The sequence below is a fragment of the Tachysurus fulvidraco genome, chromosome 19, assembly GCF_022655615.1.
Source record: "Tachysurus fulvidraco isolate hzauxx_2018 chromosome 19, HZAU_PFXX_2.0, whole genome shotgun sequence".
NCBI classification, from domain to species: Eukaryota; Metazoa; Chordata; class Actinopteri; order Siluriformes; family Bagridae; genus Tachysurus; species Tachysurus fulvidraco.
In genome coordinates, this window is record NC_062536.1 from 2,487,512 (window position 1) to 2,515,039 (window position 27,528).

Here is a 27,528-nt window from a genome sequence, read left to right on the forward strand (position 1 = left end):
TGTGTATGGTTGTGTATGTGAGAAATAAAATATAAATGTAAATGTTTTCTGTAACTTTTCCCTGCTTCACATCTCAACAAAATCTCTGTTTTAATCTCTTCACATCTCAACAAAATCTCTGAGTTCACATGAACAGATCCTTCTTGACCTAAAACAGGGTCAGACTCTAATTAGTTTTTGGAGAAGTTGTTAGTTCATTGGTATATTTTTTAAACCCAGACTGTGAAAGTGTAAATGGTTTATTCAGTATTGACAAGAACAACTGTGACTGTGTTTTATTTATACACAATGTGTTTATCTATTATTACGACCTGGATGAAGATTAGACCATGATTTATTATTAATGTTTTAATATATGATCTTACCCCAGTGTCTCCAGTTTACAGTGAGGATTCTCCAGTACAGCAGAGAGACTCTTCACTCCTGAGTCTCCTAGATTATTATGGGACAGTTCCAGGTGTCTCGGGTGTGAGGGGTTTGATCTCAGAGCTGAAGTCAGAGCAGCACAGCCTTCATCTGAGACACCACAATCACGCAACCTGTATTGAGACACAATGACACACTCCAACATATTTTTTATAAACCTTTATTACAATTACTAAAATATCGTCAGATATATTCAATAAATAATTTTGACAGAAACAGAACCAAACTACAAATAAAGATTTCTAGTGAGAATGTTTCCTCACATCAAACAGACTATAACACAATAAATGTTCATCTATTACACTGCAGAAATGCATGAAACAGTTTAACTCTGTAAACAATATGGACATCCATGAATTTACATTTATATCAGTTTACTTTTGTAGCAGAGATGTTTTTAAATTATTTTAATATTTCCAACATCAAATTTCCATCTGATCACTACAGTAATTAAAACATCATCATCTGATAAACAGGTTTGTGAACTTCAGAATATATAATCAGTACAAATCTGTTCTTAACTTGTTTATAAGTGCTTCTATTACTAAAGTATACAACACACCAGACAAGACACAACCTTTATAACACCTCTATAAACTTATAAGGACCCACATAAGTCACCATTAACTTTCAGTAGACTTTCAACATCACTGTACAAAAACTTTTTCATGGAAACAATCAGGACTAAAACTAAATGCTGTGAACACATTCATAAATAGTTGTGTTCGACTCGGTCAAAAGTCTTTTCTAGGTCTACTGACACTAGACCAAAATCTGGTAAAGACTCTTACTGATATCTAAAATATCCCAGATAACAGAAATATTATAAAAATTCATCTTCCTGGGACACAATCTGTGTGATCACAATGGATGACTTGTTCTAATACTTCACTCAGTCTGTTGGCCAAAACCTTGGAGAGTAATTTATAATCTCCGAATAACAAAGCAGTGTCCAGTTTTTAATATCATTTAGGTCAGGTGTAGGTTCCCCTTCAGAGAGGGCTTTTCCTCCTTACAATTTAATTTTATTATAACATTTAGAGTGTAAAACAGATCAACTTGAACACTGAACAGAATTTTACTTAATTTTATATTATAATACAGAGAACTTCATTATTTCTGTTGTTTATAACAAGTTTTACTGATTTGACTGTAAACGTAAAAGTGAAAATAATTTAGATAAAAAAGCTGATAGCTGACTCTTGATGAATATTTTAACCTTCATCATGCAGCCCTAGATGCTTCTGCCCCCTGATGGAGGGTAAATCCATCAATTCTATATTCTAAAAGTGTGAGCTGACCAGAGACTATTGTGTAATTTTAGTCTCCAATTTCTGTCTTTTCCCATCATTTCCATGTCAGTGCTGCTTTTAAACCCTGCAGCTCACACAGTACATTTAGTTTGTGTCCCAGCTCCAGTTTGTGTGATTAGTTCCAATGTTTTAGTAAATTTCACAGTAATTTCAGACACATTGCAGTCACATCAGAGTCTGTGAGAAATCATCAGTGTGCAGTGGAAATAAACAATCTTCCTCCTCAGGACATTGATGATGAACCTAAAACTTCTGCTTTAGTCTCACTATTAGAGAATGTGTCTTACTGAGGAGCAGGTCATGTGGTGCTCAGAGAGATGATCTTACCAAAGTGTCTCCAGTTTACAGTGAGGATTCTCCAGTACAGCAGAGAGAATCTTCACTCCTGAGTCTCCTAATTTATTCCAGGACAGATTCAGTTCTCTCAGGTGTGAGGGGTTTGATCTCAGAGCTGAAGTCAGAACAGCCCAGTCTTCATCTGAGATACCACACTTACACAACCTGTATAGAGACACAATGACACACTCTTCATCAACAGATTTTTATTATATAAAGTATAATTAACACTGAAAACATTACAAACACATAGGCTATGATGTTAATTCATGAATGAAAATCTAACTAATGATATTAGATAAATTGTTTTAAAATAACTAAGAAATCAAACTGTTTTAGCTGAGATTTATTTTCAGTTTATGAGGAGATTCATTATATTTGTCTAATTATTATTTAGTTTGGTGACATTAATATAATTATATTTAAGTGATGATTTTAACAGAATAGTCAGAATTTATTAATAATTCTAACTTTTTAACAGAGTTTATGTATATGGTTTATGTATTATGTTATGGACCAGGACTCCAAATGGGTGAGACCAGGATCCTGGAGCTTCACCAGTGATATTTTATTATTATTATTTATTGTTATTAATATTAAGTTTTTCTTAAGCTGCAAAAGTTTTGCCGGTGTTAAAAATAATGACTCAGAATTTTTATATTTACTCATTTATTTATAATTTTACTGCATAAGTGATTCTGAAGAGAAATCATTATAACTTAATGACATTTGTTCTGAATGTTATAGTGTTACAGAACATTGAAAAACAACACTGTATATAACTGATGCTTTAAGTGAGTTATTGTGTCTCTCAAAGAGATGATCTTACTTCAGTGTCTCCACTTTACAGTGAGGATTCTCCAGTCCAGCAGAGAGAATCTTCACTCCTGAGTCTCCTAGTTTATTCCCAGACAGATCCAGTGTTGTCACAGTCAGATGAAGTTCTCTCAGATTGGAGGTTTCTGATCTGAGCGCTGAGACTAGAGATGACCAACTTTTTACTCCAAGTGAATTACAGCTGATACTAAAGGAAATAAAATAAAACATAATGAACTCACACTAGTGCAAATGATCAAACACATCCACAAAGCTTTCACTGAACCTTCTCATTTTTATAAATACTGAAGGTACAAACACCAGTTAGACAATATGGTTAAAGTGACACTGCAGTCCACATCTACATGTTGAGGACATTAAAATGAGTCTGGATGTTCCAGTAGGAGCATAAACAAGCTCCAGGTAATCCTGAACACACTACCTAGAGTCCTAACTAGTACCAGAAGATATGAACACATCACTCCTATCTTATCCACACTGCATTGGCCCCAGGATGAAAACATTTGTTTAGTCACGATTTTTATAACAGTTTTTCTTAGGTAAAGGAGCAGATCTTACTGCAGTTAATCATGCTTTCTGAAAGCACAATCGAACAAGCCACACATATTTTATGGGTGCAGCCTTTAGATACTTAGCAGTAATAGTGATGAAAACGGAAAACGAGCGTTCGTGAGCTCCTACCGCACAGAACAATAAATTACTACAAAACAATAGTTTTGTAATAAATGCATGACAAAACAAATACAAATCAATCCATAATATTTAGAATGAGAATAAAACCTTAAAGTTTTAATAATCATTACATATTAAAAATGAGGTACATAAAGAAAAAGAAAAATGGATTTTTAAAATCCATTATAAAATACAGCATCCTAATTGTTAGTTGATAAACCATTTTACATCATTTGAGCATGACCTAATGTATAGAGAAAATAAAGTTCAACCAATCTTACTGCGATTTTTTTAATAATCCCTCAAAATCACCAAATCTTTTACAAATTTAAAAGTGTTAGTTGATAAAACTCACTCAGATCACTCATAATGACGTACTCTATGCTCACAATAAAGATCAAATAATTCTGCTCTGGAAGTCTGAAGTAATTTTTAATTCAAACTAGATATTTCTGTCTATTTTATTTAACCAGAATCCAAATTTGATCCATTATAAAATGAACATTTCGAGATGTTAGTTGCTGCAATCCAAATCAGATCACTTAAGAATGCCCTCCTCTATGCTCACAATAAACATCTAAACAAATTTACTGTAGGATTTTGAAGTAATATCTCTTCAAACTCACTGTCTATGTTTCAATATAATTGACATTTTGATTCATTTCCAAATTTGATTGATTTTTGATTGAACAGTTTAATTGTTAGTGTATCAAAGTCCGATCATTTCATAATGGCCTATTCTATGGTCACTATAATGATCAAGCAATTTTATTGTGGAGATGTTTAATATTTGTTTTTTAAATTTTTGCCAGGAGGCACTTTTAATCCATGATAAAATAGATATTTCAAATTGTTAGTTGATCAAACTGAATCAGTTCACTTTATATTGAGATACGTCATGATCACATAAAGACAAAATAATTCTACTGTGGAAATTTAAAAAGTTAAAGTTAATTTCTTTCAAAGTTACAATGTCTGTAATCCATTATATTACAGATATTAATTAAGTTTAAAATGTTATGTCACATACATAAACATACACAGTATGACATGTAGTGAAATGTGTTTTATGACTGTTCCTTATTTTAGTAAAGCAGAAGGAAAAATAGCAAAATGGGTAGAAGTACAGAACTACAGAGAAAAATTAAAATGTAGATACAATTAAGATGTAGATACAGTAAAAAATAAATGAATTAAAAATAATTCTGTACAATGAGCACTGAATGGGATGGAACATGGATGAGTAGGTTATATATAATTTACATATATACAGGGATTGCATATATAATTCTACTAATTAACTTTAATCCATAATAAAAGGCTTGATTAATCTTTATTTTAAGCATAGAGTAGGTCATCCAGAAGTGATATGAGTCAGTTAGATCAACTATCAATGTGAATTTTCCATTTTATAATGGATTATAATGGATTGCCCACTGGCTGAATTATATTAATTTAATGATGCAATCAATGTAATGATTTTAAAAGGGATTTACTAAACAATTCCACAGTAAAATTAGCTAATATATATTCTTAGCATAGAGTAGATCATTTCAAAGTGATCTGAGTGAGATTTATCATCTTCTAGCTCTTTAAAATGTCCTTTTTATAATGTAAAGTGTACTTACTGGCACAATAATATTGCCAGATATTGTGATTTTGAACAGGAATTAAATCAATAATTATTTCAGTGTCTAACTATAACGGCTCCTGAATTTTTTCTCCGTGACTAGTAAAACCACGCTTCAACTGACGCCTTCCGAACTTCAATATTTACTCTTTGTTTCACCACAACTTCAATTGAGCACCGTGAAAAATTAAAAGAAAAAAATTAAATTGCAATCAGATTTGTAATGAAGTGAATTCCATGACATTGTTTGATCATTCACACGGCCTATTAAACATACTAATACACAAAACAAACAACCAAACATACCGTGTGCTTTCCAATCAGGATTCAGGAGACATTAGAGTTCTTCTGATTAACCAGTCTTACAGTAATCAATCTTACTCTTCTTACAATCTTACACTCAGTTCATGTGATAACCTCGTGCTTTTCAATGAGCCATGCTGCTTATCAAATCACGTGACCAACACATACAACGGTACTTATTTTTTCTCCAGTAGGTGTCACTATTGACGATTGTTAAACAAATAAAATATACAATAACCAACAAAATATTCAATTATTACACAACATTTGTAACAAACAAAAACCTTAAAAAGGTAACAAAAATATTCAGCAAGAAATGTACTACAGTATATCTGTTCCAGCTACACTAAACGATATTATAACTCACATATTATATGAAATACATTTTCTAGGGATGAGACCATTATTTTTCCGTCAATGAAGGTGGGAACCCTAATCTAAAGTAAGAAATGTTAGACTAATGAATGTTAAGTTGCAGCTCAGCAGCCTGTTGAGTTGAAGATAAATCACTGCTCAATTCTATATTCTGAAAGTGTGAGCTGATCAGAGACTATTGTGTAATTTTAGTCTCCAATTTCTGTTTATTTCCATCATTTCCATGTCAGTGCTGCTTTTAAACCCTGCAGCTCACACAGTACATTTAGTTTGTGTCCCAGCTCCAGTTTGTGTGATTAGATCCAATGTTTTAGTAAATGTCTCAGTACTTTCAGAAACTGCAGTCACATCAGAGTCTGTGAGAAATCATCAGTGTGCAGTGAAAAGAAACAATCTTCCTCTTCAAGACATTGATGATGAACCTAAAACTTCTGCTTCAGTCTCACTATTAGAGAATGTGTCTTACTGAGGAGGTCATGTGATGCTCAGAGAGATGGTCTTACCTCAGTATCTCCAGTTTACAGTGAGGATTCTCCAGTACAGCAGAGAGACTCTTCACTCCTGAGTCTTCTAGATTATTCTCAGTCAGATCCAGGTTTCTCAGGTGTGAGGGGTTTGAACTCAGAGCTGAAGTCAGAGAAGCACAGTCTTCAACTGAGATACCACAACCCAATAACCTGTAGAGAGACACAATGACACACTCTTCATCAACAGATTTTTATTATATAAAGTATAATTAACACAGAACAAACATCCCAGTCAGATTGTGAACAGTGGGTGGGCCTGGGTAAAACAGGGTGGGCACAGGGTTGAGAAGAAACTCAAAATCAGCTGTCACTCAAAAGAACTTACATGACTGTAATAAGAGGACAATGAGCTGAAAGAGATCTGTTCATTTATCAGTTGTTTATGTAGCACACACACACACACACACACACACACACACACACACACACACACACACACACACACACACACACACACAGCTTCACCATTCAATAGGATTGTGTCACCTGTCAACATTAGTCTGTATGGACGCTTAATATATTGTACATGATATTTAAAGTCTATCAGGTCAAACACAGGACATTTGTTTATTTAAACATATAGGCTATGATGTTAAATCATGAAGGGAAATCTACCTAATAACCAAGAGTAAATTACTGTATTAACCTGTTCATGCACACGAACGATCGGACGAAATTGTATACAAAACAAAAAGTGATAAAAAAAAGTCGAGGATTGCGCAATAAATCCTTTGCGCAACTTTTTTGCGCAGCATGAGGCCTCGGAGACGTGGCATGTTGCATACCGTTGGAATCGTCTCCTTATTGGCTAAAGAGCTGTAGAGGTCCCGGACCATTTCATTGCTATTGGAAGGAGCAATCGTCAGTCAAAGGAGGGTTCCCAAAAATGATGTCATGACATCATTGGCTTCTCAGCCGTCTATCTCTGCAATACAAGCACCGATTGGCTCAAGTGAGGGCTTGTTTGATTCGTTAGGTCCTGGGCTATAAATATGACACATCGGTGTAACTCATATGTTATACAAATCATATTATGCTTTGTGTGTGGGCTTAAAAAAAATCTTGAGAGTATAAACTTTACTAGAAACATACATTTTTTTCGTGTTTTTAGAGGATTTAATGCTTTAAAGCTACAATGACGCTTGTTTCTGGCTCATCCCCTAGTGGTCATTTTGACTTCGCAAGTTTTAATAATCATTACATATTAAAAATGAGGTACATAAAGAAAAAGAAAAATGGATTTTTAAAATCCATGATAAAATACACCGTCCTAATTGTTAGTTGATAAACCATTTTACATCATTTGAGCATGACCTAATGTATAGAGAAAATAAAGTTCAACCAATCTTACTGCGATTTTTTTAATAATCCATCAAAATCACCAAATCTTTTACAAATTTAAAAGTGTTAGTTGATAAAACTCACTCAGATCACTCATAATGACGTACTCTATGCTCACAATAAAGATCAAATAATTCTGCTCTGGAAGTCTGAAGTAATTTTTAATTCAAACTAGATATTTCTGTCTATTTTATTCAACCAGAATCCAAATTTGATCCATTATAAAATGAACATTTCGAGATGTTAGTTGCTGCAATCCAAATCAGATCACTTAAGAATGCCCTCCTCTATGCTCACAATAAACATCTAAACAATTTTACTGTAGGATTTTGAAGTAATATCTCTTCAAACTCACTGTCTAAGTTTCAATATAATTGACATTTTGATTCATTTTCAAATTTGATTGATTTTTGATTGAACAGTTTAATTGTTAGTGTATTCGATCCGATCATTTCATAATGGCCTATTCTATGGTCACTATAATGATCAAGCAATTTTATTGTGGAGATGTTTAATATTTGCTCTTTACATTTTTGCCAGGAGGCACTTTTAATCCATGGTAATAGATATTTCAAATTGCTAGTTGATCAAACTGAATCAGTTCACTTTATATTGAGATACGTCATGATCACAGTAAAGACAAAATAATTCTACTGTGGAAATGTAAAGTTATTTTCATTCAAAAGGCCGAGAGACGTCCACAGCCAAGCAGGGGGGTCGAGCACAACCCCGACACACCGCAGCCAGACCCACCTCTCGGGAACCAGGAAAAGGGGGAGGGAGGGTGGGGGAAAAAATCTTCCAATAGAACAGGAGAACAGGAAAAACAGAAAAAAAATCCATTGGTGCAAAACACAGGCCTGCGACATCCCCCGCAGACAGGAAGTGGGGCGGTGTCCTCCACGGAAACCAGATGTAAAGCGACGTGCGGGGCGATGTCACAGGACACCAGAAAAACTAAAGAAAACTCGGGCTGGTGGCATGGCCCGCAACCAGGAAGTGAGGCGGCAACCCCGTGGAGAAACCAGAAGCGGAGCGGCATCCCTCACTGGAAAAATGCAGACCTTTGTCACCAAAACCGCAAAGTCCAGGGGAAGAGGGGAAAAAATCCACCAAGGAAAAGAAAATGCTTCCACAGTAAGCGGGTCCGAGCTACCGCCATAAACAGGGTTTAATAACAAAAGAACACGAAACATGACACGGATTAGAGACAGGACTAGACAACAGTATATTCACAGTTGGCACAGTTAAATAGACAAAAGGTAATGACAAAGGGAAAGAGGCGTGTAGAGACGGGAGGAGCAGACAAAGGCGGGGCAGACACGTGACGAAGAACATAAACAAATGCACATGGCCAAAGTCCGGGCTCGAATCCTGACTGTCCTGACAGTCACAAATGACCCCTGATTGCTGCTCATACTGATCTCTTTACAATTCTGGTTCTGGAAACATTTTTTATAATAATAATAATAATAATAATTGTAATAATAATAATTATAATAATAATAACAATAATAATAATAGGTATTCTTATTTATTTATTTATTTATTTATTTATTTATTTATTTATTTATTTATTTATTATATAAATGTTTCCTGTAGTGAGTATAAGGCTTTACAAGGCCAGCTTTCTATGAAAGCCCATTACTATGAAAGATTTCTATGGAAGATTGTTTGCCGCAAGTTTTCGTGCCGGTCGCATGCGTTTGCTTGGCTGAGTATTTTAATTCAGTTTTGAATTATCTTTGATTTCATATTTTAACTCCTTATCTTTTACAAAAGGTGAACACACCAGCAATAGCATCTTAAGAGTAAAATACTCCCTTGAAATACCTTTTGATATCGCTAACATTTTATTTGTTTTCCTGAGTGTCCGCTTGTACCTGGTTAGCATCACTAGCATCACTAGCCCGTTAGCCTGTTTACCGCTAGTTCTCTACACCTTCTCACACCAATTACTGTATCTCTGTTGTACTTTCCCTATAACACCTTGTCTCTTGTGTGTCTGCCTATTGAGTGCGATGAAGATTTTGGACTTCCACTGAGATGAGGCCGATTCTGAGAATCCTGAAGCATCTAGAGATCTACCAGCTCCAGTTGGACTCTGCGATACTTAAGAGGAGATGTGAACTTCAGGTGACCTTTTGCATCAATACAAGATTTGTCAGACTGTATATTTATAATCACACCCCAGTGTCACCCATATGAGGATGGGTTCCCCTTTGAGTCTGGTTCCTCTCAAGTTTCTTCCTTTACCATCTAAGGGAGTATTTCCTTGCCCCTGCTGCCTGAGACACCTCAGACTTGGTCATTGGCGATAAATACATACATATTGTGAACTAAATATATCTCGTATTAATCTTGAATTTTGTATACTATTAATCTTTATATTATTCTTTATATTAACATTTTGTTCTATGTTTATGTTCTGTAAAGCTGCTTTGAGACAATGTCAATTGTAAAAAGCGCTATACACATAAACCCCAGCAGAGTTGGAGCGGATATCCTCTCAGAACACATCTCCAGGGCGCTGCACACCTTCTGACTGGTAAACTACTCCTTAAATTTCAATTTCAATAGTCATCCTTCACCTCAACACATTGACACAAATGCACACATAGTTCACGCTATAGAAACTGTGTCTGTTCTCCGAGTAGTGAGATCAAAAAGTAAATACGTGAGAAGTTCTCGAAATAATCTTACTGTAATTAGACCAGAAAAATGCCATAGAAGCAAACAAAAACAGTTCCTAAAGTTTGGGCTTCTGAACATTAGATCGCTTACACCCAAAGCACTTATTGTAAATGAAATCATATCAGAAAATAGGCTTACTTCACTCTGCCTTACTGAAACTTGGATTAAACCAAATGATTACATCGGTCTAAATGAGTCTATGCCAGTGTTTCTCAAACTTTTTCAGCCCAAGGACCACTTTATCTTCCAATTTTTTTCTGAGGACCACCTACAGAATCCCACTCTTAACACGCCCCCAAAAACCAACAAAATAGGAAGGATAAGCTAAATTTAAGTTTAATATGCAACTGTTTCAAGTCAAAAACTAATTATTCAAACACAAATGCAATGATATGATCAGAAATTATTATATAATTTTTTACAGAAGAGAAAATCCTCGTGGACTGAGCACGCATGGATGTATAACACAAAACACAGAAGATTTGCCTCGTTACCAATGTCCGTGGACTCGTCCAGTTGAAGAGAAAAGAAGGGACTCTGGTGTAATCGTGTGATCAGCTGCTCTTGGACAGTTTCGGACATTGAAGTTATGCATCGCTGGACAGTGTCATTGGACAGAGGTACTTTGTGCATGTCATCACTAGCTTTCTTCCCTAACATTACGTTTGCCATAACTTCTGCAGCAGGCTTAACTAGAGTCTCTCCAATTGAATGAGGTTTTCCCGTTTTTGCAATGAGTAGAGACACTCTGTATGATGCCTCAGTAGCCTTTGCATTTTCACCGGGCATAAAAAACTGTGAGGTGTTTTTACTCGTGTGTCGCTCAAGCTCATCACGTTTTCTCTCAAAAAGTGACACTGGTTTATCTGTACAATCTTTGTGCTTAGACTCAAAGTGACGCTTGAGTTTCAATGGTTTCATTGCTTCATTAGCCAATATTTCAGAACACAGTGAGGTCTAGGATCCTCAAGATCCCCAGTCCAGAAAAATCCAAACTTCATGTACTCATTGTGATATTTTCGCTGGTGCTGTAGTTTTGCTGCATTCAGTGGACGCTTGATCTTTTCTTTTGACTCCTCTTTAGTTTAGCCACCAATCCATTTTTACGTTATTAAAACAGAATGGCAAGAACTGTTTCGCAAGTACATTAAAAATCTACTTAAATAAGTGACGATTTTAGAAACACTTGCCGAGATTAGGTCATCGTTTCGCGGACCACTAGGGGTCGATGGCGGACCACTAGTGGTCCGCGGACCACACTTTTACTGGTCTACGCCATCAGGATATATTTATAAGCATGAGCCTCGTCAGACTGGTCGTGGAGGTGATGTCACCACTATCTTTAGTGATTACCTTGCTGTTACCCAGAACACAGTATAGATTTAATTCTTTTGAAGTGCTCGTCCTTAATGTTACACTATTGCACAGGCACACGAAGAGATCCCTGATGTCTCTTGCTCTAGCGACCGTGTACAGACCCCCAGGGCCCTACACCGATTTTCTTAGAGAATTTACAGATTTTCTTTCAGACTTATTGGTTAACTTTGATAAAAGCACTAATTGTAGGAAACTTTAACATTCATGTTGACGACACAAACGATGCTCTAGGACTCGCATTTATGGACTTACTAAACTCACTTGGGCTTAAACAAAACATCACTAAAGCAACTCATCGTCGTAATCACACACTAGATTTAATAATATCACACAGAATAGATGTCACTGATATAGATATCATACTTCAAAGTGATGACATCACATACCATTACCTCATAATGTACACACTACCTATAGAACAGACTAACTGTGTCTCACCACGTTATCGACTCGGTAGAACTATTATTCCAACCACTAAAGACAGATTCACAAATAACCTGCCTGATCTGTCTGGACTTCTTACTGTACCCTTAAACACAAACGACCTAGATGTTATGACTAACAGCATAGGCGCTATATTCACTAGCACATTAGACACTGTTGCCCCAGTCAGATTACAGAAGGTTAGAGATAAAACGCTTGCACCGTGGTATAATAGTCATACTCACACTCTCAAGAGAGAAACCCGTAACCTCGAGCAAAAGTGGAGAAAAACTAAATTAGAGGTTTTTAGAATTGCATATAAGGACAGTATGTCCAGCTATAGACAAGCTCTAAAAGCTGCCAGGGCTGAGCACCTGAGCAAACTCATAGAAAATAACCAGAACAACCCCAGGTTTTTATTTAGCACAGTGGCTAGACTAACAAAAAAACAGAAATCTGAACACACTATTCCACCACAGTTCAGTAGTGAGGACTTTATGAGATTCTTCACTGATAAAATCAAAGGTATTAAAATGGGTGACGCTCAACATATGAGAGCAACTAGTGACCCAGTCTCACCTAAGGCTATAGACACACAACTACAGTGCTTTACAAGTACAGGACAGGAAGAGTTAGATAAACTTATTACCACATCTAAATCAACAACTTGCTCACTAGACCCCATTCCAACTAAATTACTGAAAGAAGTGTTACATAAAGCTGGTGAGCCTCTTCTTAATATTATTAACTCCTTGCTATCTTTAGGTTACGTCCCTAAGTCTTTCAAGTTGGCAGTCATTAGGCCACTCATTAAGAAACCTAATTTAGATCCAAATGTACTATCAAATTACAGACCTATCTCACACCTTCCGTTTATGTCTAAAAAACTAGAAAGGGTTGTTTTTGTTGAGCTCCTTCTTACAGGAGAACAATATCCTCGAAGAGTTTCAGTCAGGTTTCAGGCCCCATCATAGCACAGAAACTGCACTTGTTAAAGTTACAAATGACTTGTTCTTAGCTTCGGACCAAGACTGTATGTCACTATTAGTTCTACTTGACCTTAACACAACATTCTTCTAGATTGCTTACAAAATTACACAGGTATTCATGGACAGGCTTTAAGCTGGTTTAGATCCTACCTGTCAGACGGATACCATTTTGTAGAATTAAATGGTGAATCCTCCAGTTTACTACCAGTTAATCATGGGGCCCCTCAAGGATCAGTTCTAGTACCTCTGCTTTTCTCTATACACATGCTTCCATTAGGGAACATCATTAGAAGACATGGGATTAGTTTCCACTGCTATACTGACGACACACAGTTATATATCTCATCAAAACCAGATGAAATAGCCAAAGTGTCCAAATTAACTCAATGCCTTAGGGAGATAAAAGACTGGATGAGTTGTAATTTTCTGTTTTTAAACTCTGATAAGACAGAAATACTACTTATAGGCCCAAAAACCAGTACACAGAAACTTTCACAATTTAACTTTCACTCAGAGGGATGTACTGTTATTGTAGCTCGACAGTGAAAGACCTGGGTGTTATACTAGACAGCAGCCTGTCTTTTGAAAATCATATCGCCCATAATACAAAAACAGCCTTCTTCCACCTTAGAAATATTGCCAAGCTGAGAAACATCCTGTCTGTATCTGATGCTGAGAAGCTAGTTCATGCATTCATGACCTCTAGACTGGACTATTGTAATGCATTACTAGGTGGTTGTCCTGCATCTTTAATAAATAGGTTACAGTTAGTCCAAAATGCAGCTGCCAGAGTTCTCACTAGGACAAGAAAGTATGACCATATAACCCCAATGTTATCATCTCTACACTGGCTACCTGTTAAGTTTAGAATTGATTACAAACTGCTGCTACTTACGTACAAGGCTCTTAATGGTTTAGCTCCCATGTATCTAACTAGCCTTCTAACACGTTACAATCCTTCACGCTCTCTGAGATCACAAAACTCAGGACTTCTGGTAGTTTCCAGAATATCTAAGTCTACTAAAGGTGGTAGAGCATTTTCTTATTTAGCTCCCAAACTCTGGAATAGTCTTCCTGATAGTGTTTGGGGCTCAGACACACTTTCCCAGTTTAAACGTAGATTAAAAACTCATCTCTTTAGTCAGGCGTACACACACATAATACATCCCATAAAATTATGTACCAATACTTTTTCACCTTTTTATGAACAGCAGATGTGTTAATCCCTCTACGCTGCTTCTCTCTTTCTACCCATCCCGAGGCATCCAGACATTGTACCAGCTCCGATCGTCTTCCGTGCAATGAAGATTTTGGACCTCCACTGAGATGAGACTGACTCTATGAAAATCCTTAGACATCTACAGATCTACCAGCTCCAGTTGGACTCTATGATACCAAGAGGAGATCTGAACTCCATGTGATTTTTAGACCAATTCAACACTTGTTTGACTGTATATTTGTAATCACACCCCCAGTTCCACCCATTTGAGGTTGGGTTCCCCTTTGAGTCTGGTTCCTCTCAAGGTTTCTTCCTTACCAATTTAAGGGAGTTTTTCCTTGCCACTGCTGCCTGAGTCCCCTCAGACTTGCTCATTGGGGATAACTAAATAAATGCATACATACATACACACTGTGAACTATATATATCTTAATTTTTTACTATATTAATTCTTTTTTCTCCTTGTGTTTACCTTCTGCTCTATGTTTATGTTCTGTAAAGCTGCTTTGAGACGAAGCCCATTGTAAAAAGTGCTATACAAATAAACTTGAATTGAATTGAATTTCCACCTCACAAATAAAACCTAGTAATTAAGGTAAATTTTCATTAATTCAATAAACATGGTTCTATATATTTGGTACCACAGGTGTGCTAAATATACGTCAAACATCCAACATAAACCCAGCATTAACTTCCTAATTGTTTCAAGATCTTAGGTTCAGTCATAACTACAAATCTTCAAATCTCTTTCTCAAATGTAATCACCTGCTTCCACATCATCATCATCATTCATTTATTAATGCAGATTTTATTCCCTAATTGATCTATTTACATTAACTCCACTCTGTATCACCTTCAGGTCAGAACATCCCAAAGTCCATATTAGAGTGTGTTCAGTTTCTCTCTAACACTGTAACAGTAGATCAGTTATATTCACATTTACTTACATTGCTTTACTGGATGCTGTAATCACAGGCATCATCAACAACATCTTCTGTTACCTTATCTGTACTGGTATATTTACTCAGGTCAAACTCATCCAGCTCCTGTGCTGATGTCAGTAACACAAACACCAGAGCAGACCACTGTGAAGAAGAAAGTTCACTTTGTTTTCCAGATTTCAGGTAGTGTTGGATTTCCTTCACTAGAGAATAATCACCCAGTTCATTCAGACAGTGGAACAGATTGATGGATTTCTCTGTAGGAAGAGCTTCACTGATCTTCTCCTTAATGTACTGAACAGTTTCCTTTATGCTCTGGGAGCTACTTCCTGTCTTTGTTACTAAAACATGTAAAAGTTTCTGATTGGACTTCAGTGAGAGACCCAGAAGAAAGCGAAGGAAAAGATCCAGATGTCCAGTCTGACTGTGTAAAGTCTGATCTATAGCAATCTTGTGTACATCTGAGATTGTATTTTTTTTCATCCAATGTTTAGAATCTTGATTCTGTTTAAGAACATTTCTCTTCTCCTTCATGAAGGTCAGGTGTACATACAGAGCTGCGAGATGCTCCTGAATGCTCAGATGAACAAAGCAGTACACTTTACTGTGGTGAAGCCCAAACTCCTCTCTGAAGATCTGAGTACACACACCTGAGTACACTGCTGCTTCTCTCACATCAATACCACACTCTCTCAGGTCTTCATCATAGAAGATCAGGTTCCCTTTCTTCAGCTGATGAAAAGCCAGTTGTCCCAGTTTAAGGAGCATTTCTTCATCACTCTCCTGCTTCTTTGAGTATTTTTCTCTGATGATGTTTGTCTGAATGATGAGGAAGTGTGTGTACATTTGAGTCAGAGTCTTGGGGATCTTTCTACTCTTTGCTTCACAAAACATTATCTCTAGAACAGTGGCTGAAATCCAGCAGAAGACTGGGATGTGACACATGATGTAGAGGCTTCTTAATGACTTCAGGTGTGTGATGATGTTATTGGCCAGACTCTGATCACTGATCCTCTTCCTGAAGTACTCCTCCTTCTGTGGGTCATTGAACCCTCGTACCTCTGTGACTCGATCCACACACTCAGAGGTGATTTGATCAGCTGCTGCAGGTCTGGAGGTGATCCAGATGAGAGCAGAGGGAAGCAGATTCCCTTTGATCAGGTTTATCAGCAGCACAGGCACTGATGCTGATTCAGTTACATCACACACTCTCACTGTGTTCTGGAAATCTAGAGGAAAACGACACTCGTCCAATCCGTCAAAAATGAACAGAACCTTTTCCAAACTGGACATTTCTGTTTCTTTTATTTCCTTAAAAAAGACATGAAGGAGCTCCATCAGACTCAGTTTCTGGTCCTTCATCAAGTTCAGCTCTCTGAAAGGAAGTGGAAATATGAGGTGGACGTCCTGATTTACTTTCCCTTCAGCCCAGTCCAGAATGAACTTCTGCACAGAGACTGTTTTTCCGATGCCAGCGACTCCCTTTGTCAGCACAGTTCTGATGGGTTTGTCTTGTTCAGATAAAGGCTTAAAGATGTCATTGCATTTGATTGGTGTTTCCTCTGTTGTTGTTCTCCTGGATGCTGCCTCGATCTGTCTCACCTCATGTTCATTATTGACTTCACTGTCTCCCTCTGTGATGTAGAGCTCTGTGTAGATCTCATTCAGGAGTGTTTGGGTTCCCAGGTTTATTATCACTCCATTCAAACACTGAAACTTCTTCATCATACTTAATTTGAACTTTTTCTGGAATTCATTTAAAGCAGCAGTTTCTCTGTTGTGCCTGTGATATGGAGAAACAGGAAGATGAGCTGAGACATGGACTTCACTGATTAGACTTTAAGATCACTATTTTCTGACTGGTCACCACAAATAGGTCTTTATAATGTCCTCACTATGTGTTTTCCTTCATCTACTGTATGTTTTCTATAATCTAATCCCTCTGTAGTTAATAACAGCAGAGAGGTTTATAAGAGCAGTGTGTCAGTGTCACAGTCATGTTGGTTTTGATCTTACCCTGTATCTGTGACCTTTGTTTCTGTTCTGTTTCCTGTCTTCTGTAGAACACTGTGAATGTAAATTGTAGTTGATCATTTCATCAGTTCACACTACAGTAGTGGTAGTTTTCTCTGTACTTAATACCACATGTCTATGGAACATTATGGAACTGCAGAAAAATCTCTGGTCCTATTTTAACTCTATTTATTCTAGGTTTATTTCTGTGTGTCTGTTAGAGATGTGACTGAATCCATCACTCTGAATGAACAGGTAATGTGTTCTTAACAGATACAAATACAGATACAGTTTATAAGAAATCATGTCAGAAAGGTTCACAGGTATCCCTAACTATAACAGTATAACACTACAGCCTGTATGTGACACCAGTCCATCACACATAGGGGCAATTGATCTTCACCAGTCCACCTACTGGTATGTGTTTGGGAGGTGGGCGGAAACTAGAGAACCTGAAGGAAACCTACATGGAGAAGGAGAGAACAAGGGAAACTCCACACAGACAGACACTGTAGTAGTAGTAGTAGTAGCCTTTGTCACTGGTCACAAGTACCTTGAAATTAGCCATCAACCTGTCCAAACATACAATATGACAAGGCAGGGGACAGGACAGGAAGACAGGGAATTGAAAAGAAATACAGCATAACATGAGGGAAGGGAGGAGAAAAAAACATCCCCCCGACTATGCTCCGGTGGGGAGTACAGTGTGGGAATAGGAAAAACACCTCAGCAACATAAGCACATAAACAGTACGCCATAAACACATGACTTGCAACAGGGGAGGGGAGTGGGGGGTGGAGGTAATCCAGCACAGGCAAGCAGCCATCAGGTCCTGAAGCCTTTATCTTCGGCGCTGGTCACAGACCCGCTTGTTAGACTGGCGGTACGAAGCGGCGAAAGCGTGGGATGGGGGTGGGGGGTGGGGGGTGAGTGCATATCTTTATATATGTGTGTGTATGTAAAAGTGTAGGCCTGGAGAGTCATCTCTCCCAGCATCCGATCTTGGTGCCTCAGTCCGCAAGATTGTCATAGCGATACACAGCAAATTGCCATGGAGACAACCTTGATTAGGTCCTAGAGAGAGTCAACAATCAGCAGGTGTCTGTGGAAGTGGGGGAAGGAACGCAAGAGAGTCTCGCTGCAGTGCTCTGCCGGGGGAGATGTTGTTCCAACAGCGTCCTTGGCCAAGGCCAGTGCTGTTTGAGGGGAGCCGAAAGCAGATAAGATTGGAATTGTTTGGTCTTGGGGCGAGTAGACTCATTCCAATTTACACGACTACTCTCAGTCCATTCTGGTCTCCATGTCGATCCATTTTTATTTCCAAAGCAGTGAGCTTCTCTCTGATGTTAACCAAAGCGGTATTCAAAGCAGTGAGCTTCACCGTGATGTTATCCATATTGCGGTTATTGGTCCCAGTCTCAGTGCTGACCGCTCTGCCCACTGCATCAATCATGACGGGCAGCCTTGGGAGATTTTGAACAGCTGTTACCGTTTTCTGATTCTCTCGATAATCCAGGCTAATGCCTAATCCAATCAGCAGAACTCCTGTTATCATAGTTCCGAATAGGTAGATATCTTCAATGTCCTCCACGGAAAGAGGTGCCAGACACACGACTCGCCACTTCTATACGCGTCCATCGTATAGCCAGCTGCGAACGTTCCGGCAGGGCAGTCAGGTTCCCCCGAACCCAAGCTTCTCGTCGAGAAGATGGTGTCAATTGCGTTGAGAGACCAGTTTATCAAATCCATGATATTTTAGTTTGGAGAGCAGTGCGGAGAGAGTCTCTCAAAGTATAAGACAGTAGACGAGACGAAAGAAGCAAAGCAGGGAAAGTAAGGGGAGGAGAGGGAGAGAAAATGCAACCGCCTTCGTTGAGAGCCAAAGAGAGAAACTGGAGACCCTGGAACTGTGAGGCAGCAACATGTGTTTCATCAAAACAGTATTTATTCAATAATAAAAACTGTAGTGTGTTGCATTTATGAAATCAATGAACTGCTACCGAATAAACGAAATCTTATTTCTGCAAGCAAGGAAACATATTTTGAACAGTTTGAACTAACCTTAACAGAAAAGATGCTGAGTTGAAGGTTACTTTCAAACAAAATGTTCAATGTCTAATTGAATCCTCTTCATATTCATGACATCAAAATTTTAACTTGCCGGCCTTCTGTGTGTCGGATTAAACACGGTTTATTTTAATGTTACAAGAGCATCATAATTTTAGAATTTCATTAAAAAAAAAAAAAAACTAACTAAAATAAAAACATTTAAATTAAATATTTATTTTCAAAATCTACTGGGAGCCGCAGCAGAGGGATCAAAGAGCCCTGTTGTCGAACCCTGGTATATATAATCACCATAAATACAAAACTCTTCAATGGACACAACACCAACCAATTGTGATCTCTTTCCCTAGAGCTTAAAACAAAAAAAATATCCTTAATTTATCCTTGAAATTAATTTTAAAGTCAGCGTTGAATATTTATACTACATTTACAGCCAAAGTTTTCACATTTAAGGCATACTTACAAACATGAATTTCACTGCAAACAACATGTCAAACTAAGTGTCATTTATTTTAAAAGATACCACAAGCTCACTTTACATGAAAAATGATTAATAATATTAAAAATGTAATTACTGAATTTAGACACAGGCTTCATTATAGATCATAATCAGTATTTTAGTATTTAGTTTGTCATATTGTTCATCTAGTTAAATTTACCCTTTAGTAGTGTGTATGTGACTTTAGCAGTGACATTAACAGTGAGGAGACTTTACCTGTGTAGAAGTGATGAGTCTCCATCTTTAAACACCAGAGGGACCCCCATAGACCGATCACTCTTCATGGAGATACAGCTGTGTGTTGGTGATTCTGATCTCTTTCTCTGGAGTTTACTGTACAACATTATACACAGTCCTTTAGTCATTTATATAAACTCTTTATTTTACTTACATTAAACAATACAATTTTACTGTGAATTAGTGACTGTTAGATGTGTGTTATAGATTACCAGTTGTTTGATGGTGTAGAAACATTATCTGTGTCCAGATCAGGAGTCTCCATCCTTATATTAAATTAGTAAAGTTTACACAAATACACAGCTGAGTCCTGAAGAGTCTGATCTCTTCTGATGGAATGGATCACACCCCTAAAAAACACACAAACAAATGTGCAATTAAATTATTACATGAATTTTTATATCTTTATCCTTAAAATGCCCTCATTGATTTAATTAACCCTCCTGTTTTCCTTTCCTGCATTCCTATGCAAATTAGGAGCGCCGAGCCAAGTTGACCTTGTCTGTTTTGACTGCTTATAAAAAAATGAAGTTTACATGATAACCAATTTTTTTTCTTTCAACTTTTTAGTCTAACTTGTTTCCAACATAACATATATTTTGCAAAGGTTTGTAATATATGGTATAATAAACCTCATTAATATGCAAAAATGCCTCATTTTCTAGTAAAATTTTTTTACAATTATTTTCACTATAGACTCACAAACGTTGGTATATTTCGAAGATATTGCCACCAGCTGGACAAATGCAATGACCAGTGTGAAATATTTACAAATGATTGTTTTTATTATTTTTTTTGGAGGCCCAAGGAAATGCAATGTCCAATGTGTGTGTGTGTGTGTGTGTGTGTGTGTGTAGTGTAGTGTATGAGTGTGTGTTTCGGTCCGTGTGTTAGTGGACATTTTATGTGTGCATTTTTGTGTCTGTATGTATGTTCATTGCTCTGAAAAGGGCAAAAGTGTGACCTACAGTATTGCCGTGTGGCGGGGTTACATTGACCTCGGAGGACAAAAGTTGCACAACTAAACTAAAATAGACAAAATTAATTTTACTTGCAAAGTACATAATTTTGAACAATACTGGTAAATTTCAGGCAAATATGTGAAAGAAAACCCAAGTTATGACACAAGTTTCCAGCAGAGGTCAAAATTGTCCCGAGGAAAACAGGAAGGTTAAAATAAATTATTTGTTTATGTAGCACAGTGAGTGAGGTGGTTATTGCACTAGAAATGTTGGAGAGTTAAAATGGTTGAACTCAATGTGCACCTTGTATTATCCAGTGAATAAGTGTTGTAAACAGGAGTTGATGATAACAGTAATTCTGTTGTATAACCAGTGGATCATGTGAACATGTTCATGTGAAATCTCAACCAAGGTAAATACACTCACATTGACTGTGTATTTTACATTTAGCTTCCATGTCGATGAGAAAACTGAAGATACCCTGTTTGTGTGAGGCATAACTAGAAGGTGCAGGATCCTTCTACATGAAGAACTACCAAGTGATTGTGAATCTCTACAAAAAGTGACTAATAGAATATAAATAATTGTACATAAGCCTCAAAAGGTAAAAAAAAAAGCATGATTTTTTTTTTTACTATAATGTGTTGTGATCTTAATTTTAATATGTGTGTGATTATAGGGAACAGAAATGTACCCATAGTACAGCCCACAGCCTTTTTTAATTTAATAAATTGCATCTTAATATAAATACAGTTACATATTATTGTCTGAGAGATTAATATTTTAGTAAAAGTAGTACTTAGTAAAAGTAACCAGATTCGGGGCTGTCAGGCTTAGTCAGTCTGAGCACATTTGTACAATGGTTCTCAGACCTTAGCTCATAGCGATAACTTATGTAGACTGAAAAAGACTTTGGTTCACAGACATAGGCCCTGAGAACTAAGTTAAGGAAAATCCATAAATGGGCATATGGGGAAAAGGTAATGGGAAATAAGGGGAAATTGGGTCAGTGTGTTTAGAAAACATAGGAGGTGATTTTATAAAAAAGGTGATAAAAAAACAAACAGAAAAGCCGATAAAAAAGGTGATATGGCACCTGGTACTCCAAGAAATACTGGGAACCAAAGAGGAGGCTAGGAGTGCCAGGGTATATATTGAGAAGATCGGGGGTGAAGGTGTGTGTGTCAAATTCTTCTGGCCAGATGAAGGAGGCAGCCCCGCTCGCACGTGTTTGTGTGTCTGTGTCTCTGCGTGTGTGTGCGTGTGTTGTGTGTGTGCGTGTGTTGTGTGTGTGCGTGTGTGATGTGTGTGCGCGTGTGTGTGTGGTGTCTGTGTGTGTTTTTTTATTTTTGCAAGAACATCGCGAGAGTTCTTGTTTTTCTTGATTGATTTTTGCATGACATGCTCTTTTTGGGGGTTTTCATTTGTTACTTTCAATTTGGCAATTTCTCTTAAAAGATTGTTGGCTGATTGACCACAATAAAGAAGTTTGCTCATTCTCATCCAGGTCTGAGGAGTTTTCTCAGTGTTTTTGTAGTAATTATACAGTTATCAGTTAAGTCTAACTAAAACAGTCTTTAGTAACCAAAAAGTCTAAGTGTGGAGATCACTCTGCGATGTGTCGACTTGGAGACCGGCTCTGAGTTGCGATTCCTCGTTGAACACTAGGGGGAGACCTTGTGGTGTTTCTATGTCAAAATCTTTTGTTTTGTTGAAATAAAGGAAAAAGGTGTTCATCAAAATATTTTACCTTAAAACTGTCAGGAACATAAGTGCACATGCTCTGTCACAGATTATACACATAATTTTCCACAAATTGCAGCTGTTTATAAAGGCAGAATACACCCTGACCTGTATGTTGTCTAAAGAAGCTGATATTATTAGTCACTTATATTGAGCTGATCTAAGTGAAAGTCTTAAAATGATGTCTTTAGTTTGTCAAGCAATTTGTCATCCTTGTCCAAAGTTGCTTGGTGAGCTCAAACCTGATGATTATGAGCCTCTGTTTTGAGTTTCCCCTTATGAGTTTCCGAAGTATTTTTGAAGTTGCATAAAATTTAACCCCCGTTGCTTAAGTGGGGTTATGTTTTGCTAAAATAATTTATGTTTAATTTTGGGCTTACTAGAAGAAGAAGATAAATAAGTATATAGATTCATGGCGCTACTTTTGATGTGGCTAGTGCACTTAGTTAGCAGTGTTAGCAATGTCAATATGAAGCATGGCTTATAAAGAACTTAAAAAAAATTTAATATACTGTGATACCTTGAGATACGAGCGCTTTGACATATGTATTTTTTAAAATACGAGCTGTGATTCGACCAAATTTTTTGCCTTGAGATACAAATTTTTGAGATACGAGCATCCTAGCTGCCGCCGCTGAAACAAAGATCCCCAACAACCACGTGTGTTATGTTTCCCCTGCCTCAGCTTCCCATGTCTCACTCTGTTAAAGCCACCTTTCCACTGCACACGACAAACAACGGATGATAAAGAGGAAGTCATTCATTTCCTATGGAGAGTTGCAAAGGCGCTGCGTGAGGTGATGACCATCCGCGGATCCGTAATTTTCGGATCCGTTTTGAGCGTTAGATCCTTAAAGAAATTTTAACTTGTGCGACTACACCGCATCCGATATGCCGGCCGGACAGGCTTTTATTAAAACGACCGGCAGATGTTAGTGAGGAAAGAGTGACAAAAAAGGCAAAAACAAGTGAAGAGAAAAGCGATGAAGAAAATTAAGCAAAATTAATGTAAAGAAAACAGAAATTGTAGCAATTAAGTTCAGTTAAGTTAAGAGAATTTCAGTTAAGTTCATTAATTTTAGTGAAGTCAAGTTCCATTTAAGTGTAAAGTACAGTAGCATTAAGAGTGTGAGTAAGTGAACAAAAGTGAAAGTGTAATTCCTCCTAACTCCTCCGTCTGTTCACTCCTCCCTCATCCTCCGTGTGCATCTTCCGTAAAGAAAAATCCAGTTTATTTTTTTAACATTTCGTTTATTACTGTTTGTTTTTATACAATATTTGTCATTTATAAATACAGGTACTGTACAGTTTTCATATCCAAAACACATAAACAAAACAACTGGAGTGGAATTTTGCGAGCTGGAACGGATTAATGGGATTTCAATTAATTTAAATGGGGAAAACTGCTTTGAGATACGAGCAATTTGAGATATGAGCAAGGTCACGGAACAAATTAAACTCGTATCTCGAGGTATTACTGTATTAGAATTAATTTTAAGTACATTTTAAAAACAAATAAATCCTATAATGTAGTAAAATCCATTCTGGAACAAACAGATATGAAAGGTCAATAAGGCAGAAGATACTGTAACATGACACCAGAGGATTATGATATGGATCTATCTGAAAAGTGTGATGATCTTCAGAACAGACTGAGGTGTAATAACATGAGAATCTACAAGATACCAGAAGGATGTGAAGGTAGAAATACAGAGAAGGTAGAGCAGCTCCCCCAGATCGATCATTAGGTCTTTTATTAGGCAAGCAGAAGAAAAGAGCATATACAAAGTCATTAGCAGTTTAAAAAAAAAAAGGCCTACAACCTAAATATCTGAACATGGTGTGATTAAAGTCCGGATTGAATCATGAGGTTAAAAATTAAGGGTTTATCAGAAGTTCAGTTCCCTCGCTTAACAGTCCTTTTCTTTTTAAAATGATTCTCTAGGCTTGTAGCACTAGAGATAGTGTAATCTCACACAGACTCATCAGGCCAATCAGGATGCTCTCTGTCTTACATGCTCTTAATGACGCGCACACGCACACACACGCAAAGTCTCTCGCTCCCCCTCCCTCTCTCCCTCCCGCTCTTGCTCGCTCGCTCTAGATACCGGGAGATTGTAACTAATTTGCGGGCATCAGGGAGCCGCTATCAATATGCGGGAGACTCCCGGAACATCTGGGACACTTGGGATGTCTGGTTTTGGGTAACCAGGATTTACCTTTTTCCCCAGGTATTGAATTTGAAAATGTTTTAATTCTTGACAGGTTGAATTTTCTCGACTTCCCCGAAAATGAAACACTCAGATTTAGATTCACTCCATACACCTGTTTACAGAATAAATACACTTTCAGACAGCAAAATGTAAAGAAATCTATTTTAAGAACACATTATGTCAGTATACTAAACCTTCTGTATGTTTTGTTCATTGAACTGCAGAGAAGTGACTGAAAGGACTGTATACAAACCGGGTTAAACCTGTTTGAAGCTTGTACTCTACCTCACACACAGCTGATTTTACACGGCTTTTATTTACAATATATCCGTGTTCTTCTCATATAAAATCATTTATAATAAAGAGTTAACTCACCTTTAGTCAACGGTCCTTGTGTGACATTAATACCTCCGTTTCTGCCCTATTTTCTTGACTTTTCCAATCGCTCCACAAAATGTAGTTGAGGCTGAGAGAAAAACTCTTTCACTTTAGGAAGAAGGAGTCGTGTGTTTGTCTGATCACAACAGGTGATGTGTTGTTTGGGAATGAGTCGACTCTTTGAATCGGCTCTTCGACTGAACGTTGAGAGCTGACTCGCAAATCTCTCTAAAAAGGAGACTGTGGTAAAATTTCCCATTCACATATTCAGATTTTTCTCTTTAATAGATTTAGTACAGTAGGCTTAAAACGGGTACAAATTGTGTATTATTGCTATACAAAACCATAACAACCGGCTTCAAAGTTAAACTGTTATCAACCTTTAATTCACTCATAAAAAATATATATATTATATTAATATAATTAATATATATATATATATTAACCAATAATTCAAAACCAGTATAGTAAAAACATTCTGTTTCTACACTGTATACTTCTATTACACTGTTGACTTTGGAAATGTAAGTGTTAATGAGTTTTATTTAATCTATTCATAAATTATTTTTTTATTAAAAGGATTTAACTGCATTTGGATCCGCGTTCGCCTGTGACGAATCATGACAGAACGACTCACCAAATGGATCCAGCAGAAATCCTGTTTTGTCTACGTCCGGAGGACTCCCCAGTCGAGGAATATGCGGAGGGGAGAAGGCTCTCAAGGACTAAAGGATATCCTGCGATACTTGATGCCATCTACCCGAGAGATAGAATCATTCTCGGAGTTCGTCAACTTGGCGTTGCTCCTGGGCAGGTCCGCGCTAACCTTGAGCAGTGTAGAGACGGGAGCCGGCCGTAAATATATTTTTTTTTGGGGGGGGGGGGGGGCAGCAAGCATCGGGGTCCGTGGGCTACAGAGCGGAAACAGTCACGGACGCCCGAATACCGTACCGGCAAGATACCCCGATGAGGTTGGCTCGGGTCGCCGGAACCAGCCGGGTGTACGGAACCAGCCGGACCGACCGGGTCGCCGGAACCAGCCGGGTCGCCGGAACCAGCCGGGAAAACGGAACAAGCCGAACCAACCGGGTCGATGGAACCGACTGGGTCGTCGGAACCAGCAGGGTCGACGGAACCGACCGGGTCGACGGAACCGACCGGGTCGCCGGAACCAGCCAGGACAACGGAACCAGCAGAACCGACCGGGTCGACGGAACCGACCGAGTCAACGGAACCAGCCGGGTCGACGGAACCGATCGAGTCGACGGAACCTGCTGAACCGACCGGGTCGACGGAACCTGCCGAACCGACCAGGTCGACGGAACTTGCCAAACCGACCGGGTCGACGGAACCCGCCAGACCGACCGGGTCAACGGGACCGAAAGGGTTGACGGAACCAACCAGGTCGACGGGGTCGACGGAACCAGCCAAACCAGCTGGGTCGACTGAAATGACTGATTCGGAGAACGCAGTCGACATGGTTACACCCAAACTCCCTGAACTCTCTGCCTGGCCTGAACCTACCAATTTTCCTGTGGCATCTGTCCTGTGTTTTGTTTCACTAGATTTGTCAGGCCTTCTACCTCCTGTCTCTGCTTACACGCTCAGAGCACCCCCAGCACCACCCTGGTCTCCAGTCCTGCTCCGGTCTCTGGCCCCACCTGCGGCACCGCCCTGGTCTCCAGTCCCGCTCTGGCCTCTGGCTCCGCCTCCAGCACCACCCTGGTCTCCTGTCCTGCTCTGGTCTCTGGCTCCGCCTCCAGCACCACCCTGGTCTCCGGTCCCGCTCTGGTCTCTGGCTCCGCCTCCAGCACCACCCTGGTCTCCAGCCCTGCTCTGGTCTCCGGCTCCACCTCCAGCACCACCCCGGTCACCTGCTCTGCCGGCTCCACCCTGGCCTCCTGCTCTGCCGGCTCCGCCCTGGCCTTCTGCTCTGCTGGCTCTGCCCTGGCCACCTGCTCTGCCGGCGCCACCCTGGCCTCCTGCTCTGCTGGCGCCGCCCTGGCCTCCTGC

The 27,528-nt window shown here is 38.4% G+C and overlaps 1 protein-coding gene across 1 annotated transcript; it reads right to left on the reverse strand.

Annotated features, from left to right (window-relative positions):
- Positions 1 to 328: 328 nt before the first annotated feature.
- LOC113635310 (NLR family CARD domain-containing protein 3-like) lies at positions 329 to 25,748 on the reverse strand. The gene is made up of 10 exons (XM_047803906.1): positions 25,513 to 25,748; positions 20,432 to 20,569; positions 20,199 to 20,315; positions 17,420 to 17,470; positions 15,436 to 17,186; positions 14,227 to 14,260; positions 6,396 to 6,569; positions 2,905 to 3,099; positions 2,067 to 2,240; positions 329 to 539 (listed from the first exon to the last, which is right to left on the reverse strand). The coding sequence occupies exons 2-10, from the start codon at positions 20,482 to 20,484 to the stop codon at positions 362 to 364; spliced, it is 2,727 nt and encodes a 908-aa protein (XP_047659862.1). The 5' UTR covers positions 20,485 to 20,569; positions 25,513 to 25,748; the 3' UTR covers positions 329 to 361.
- Between the last annotated feature and the right edge of the window lie 1,780 nt (positions 25,749 to 27,528).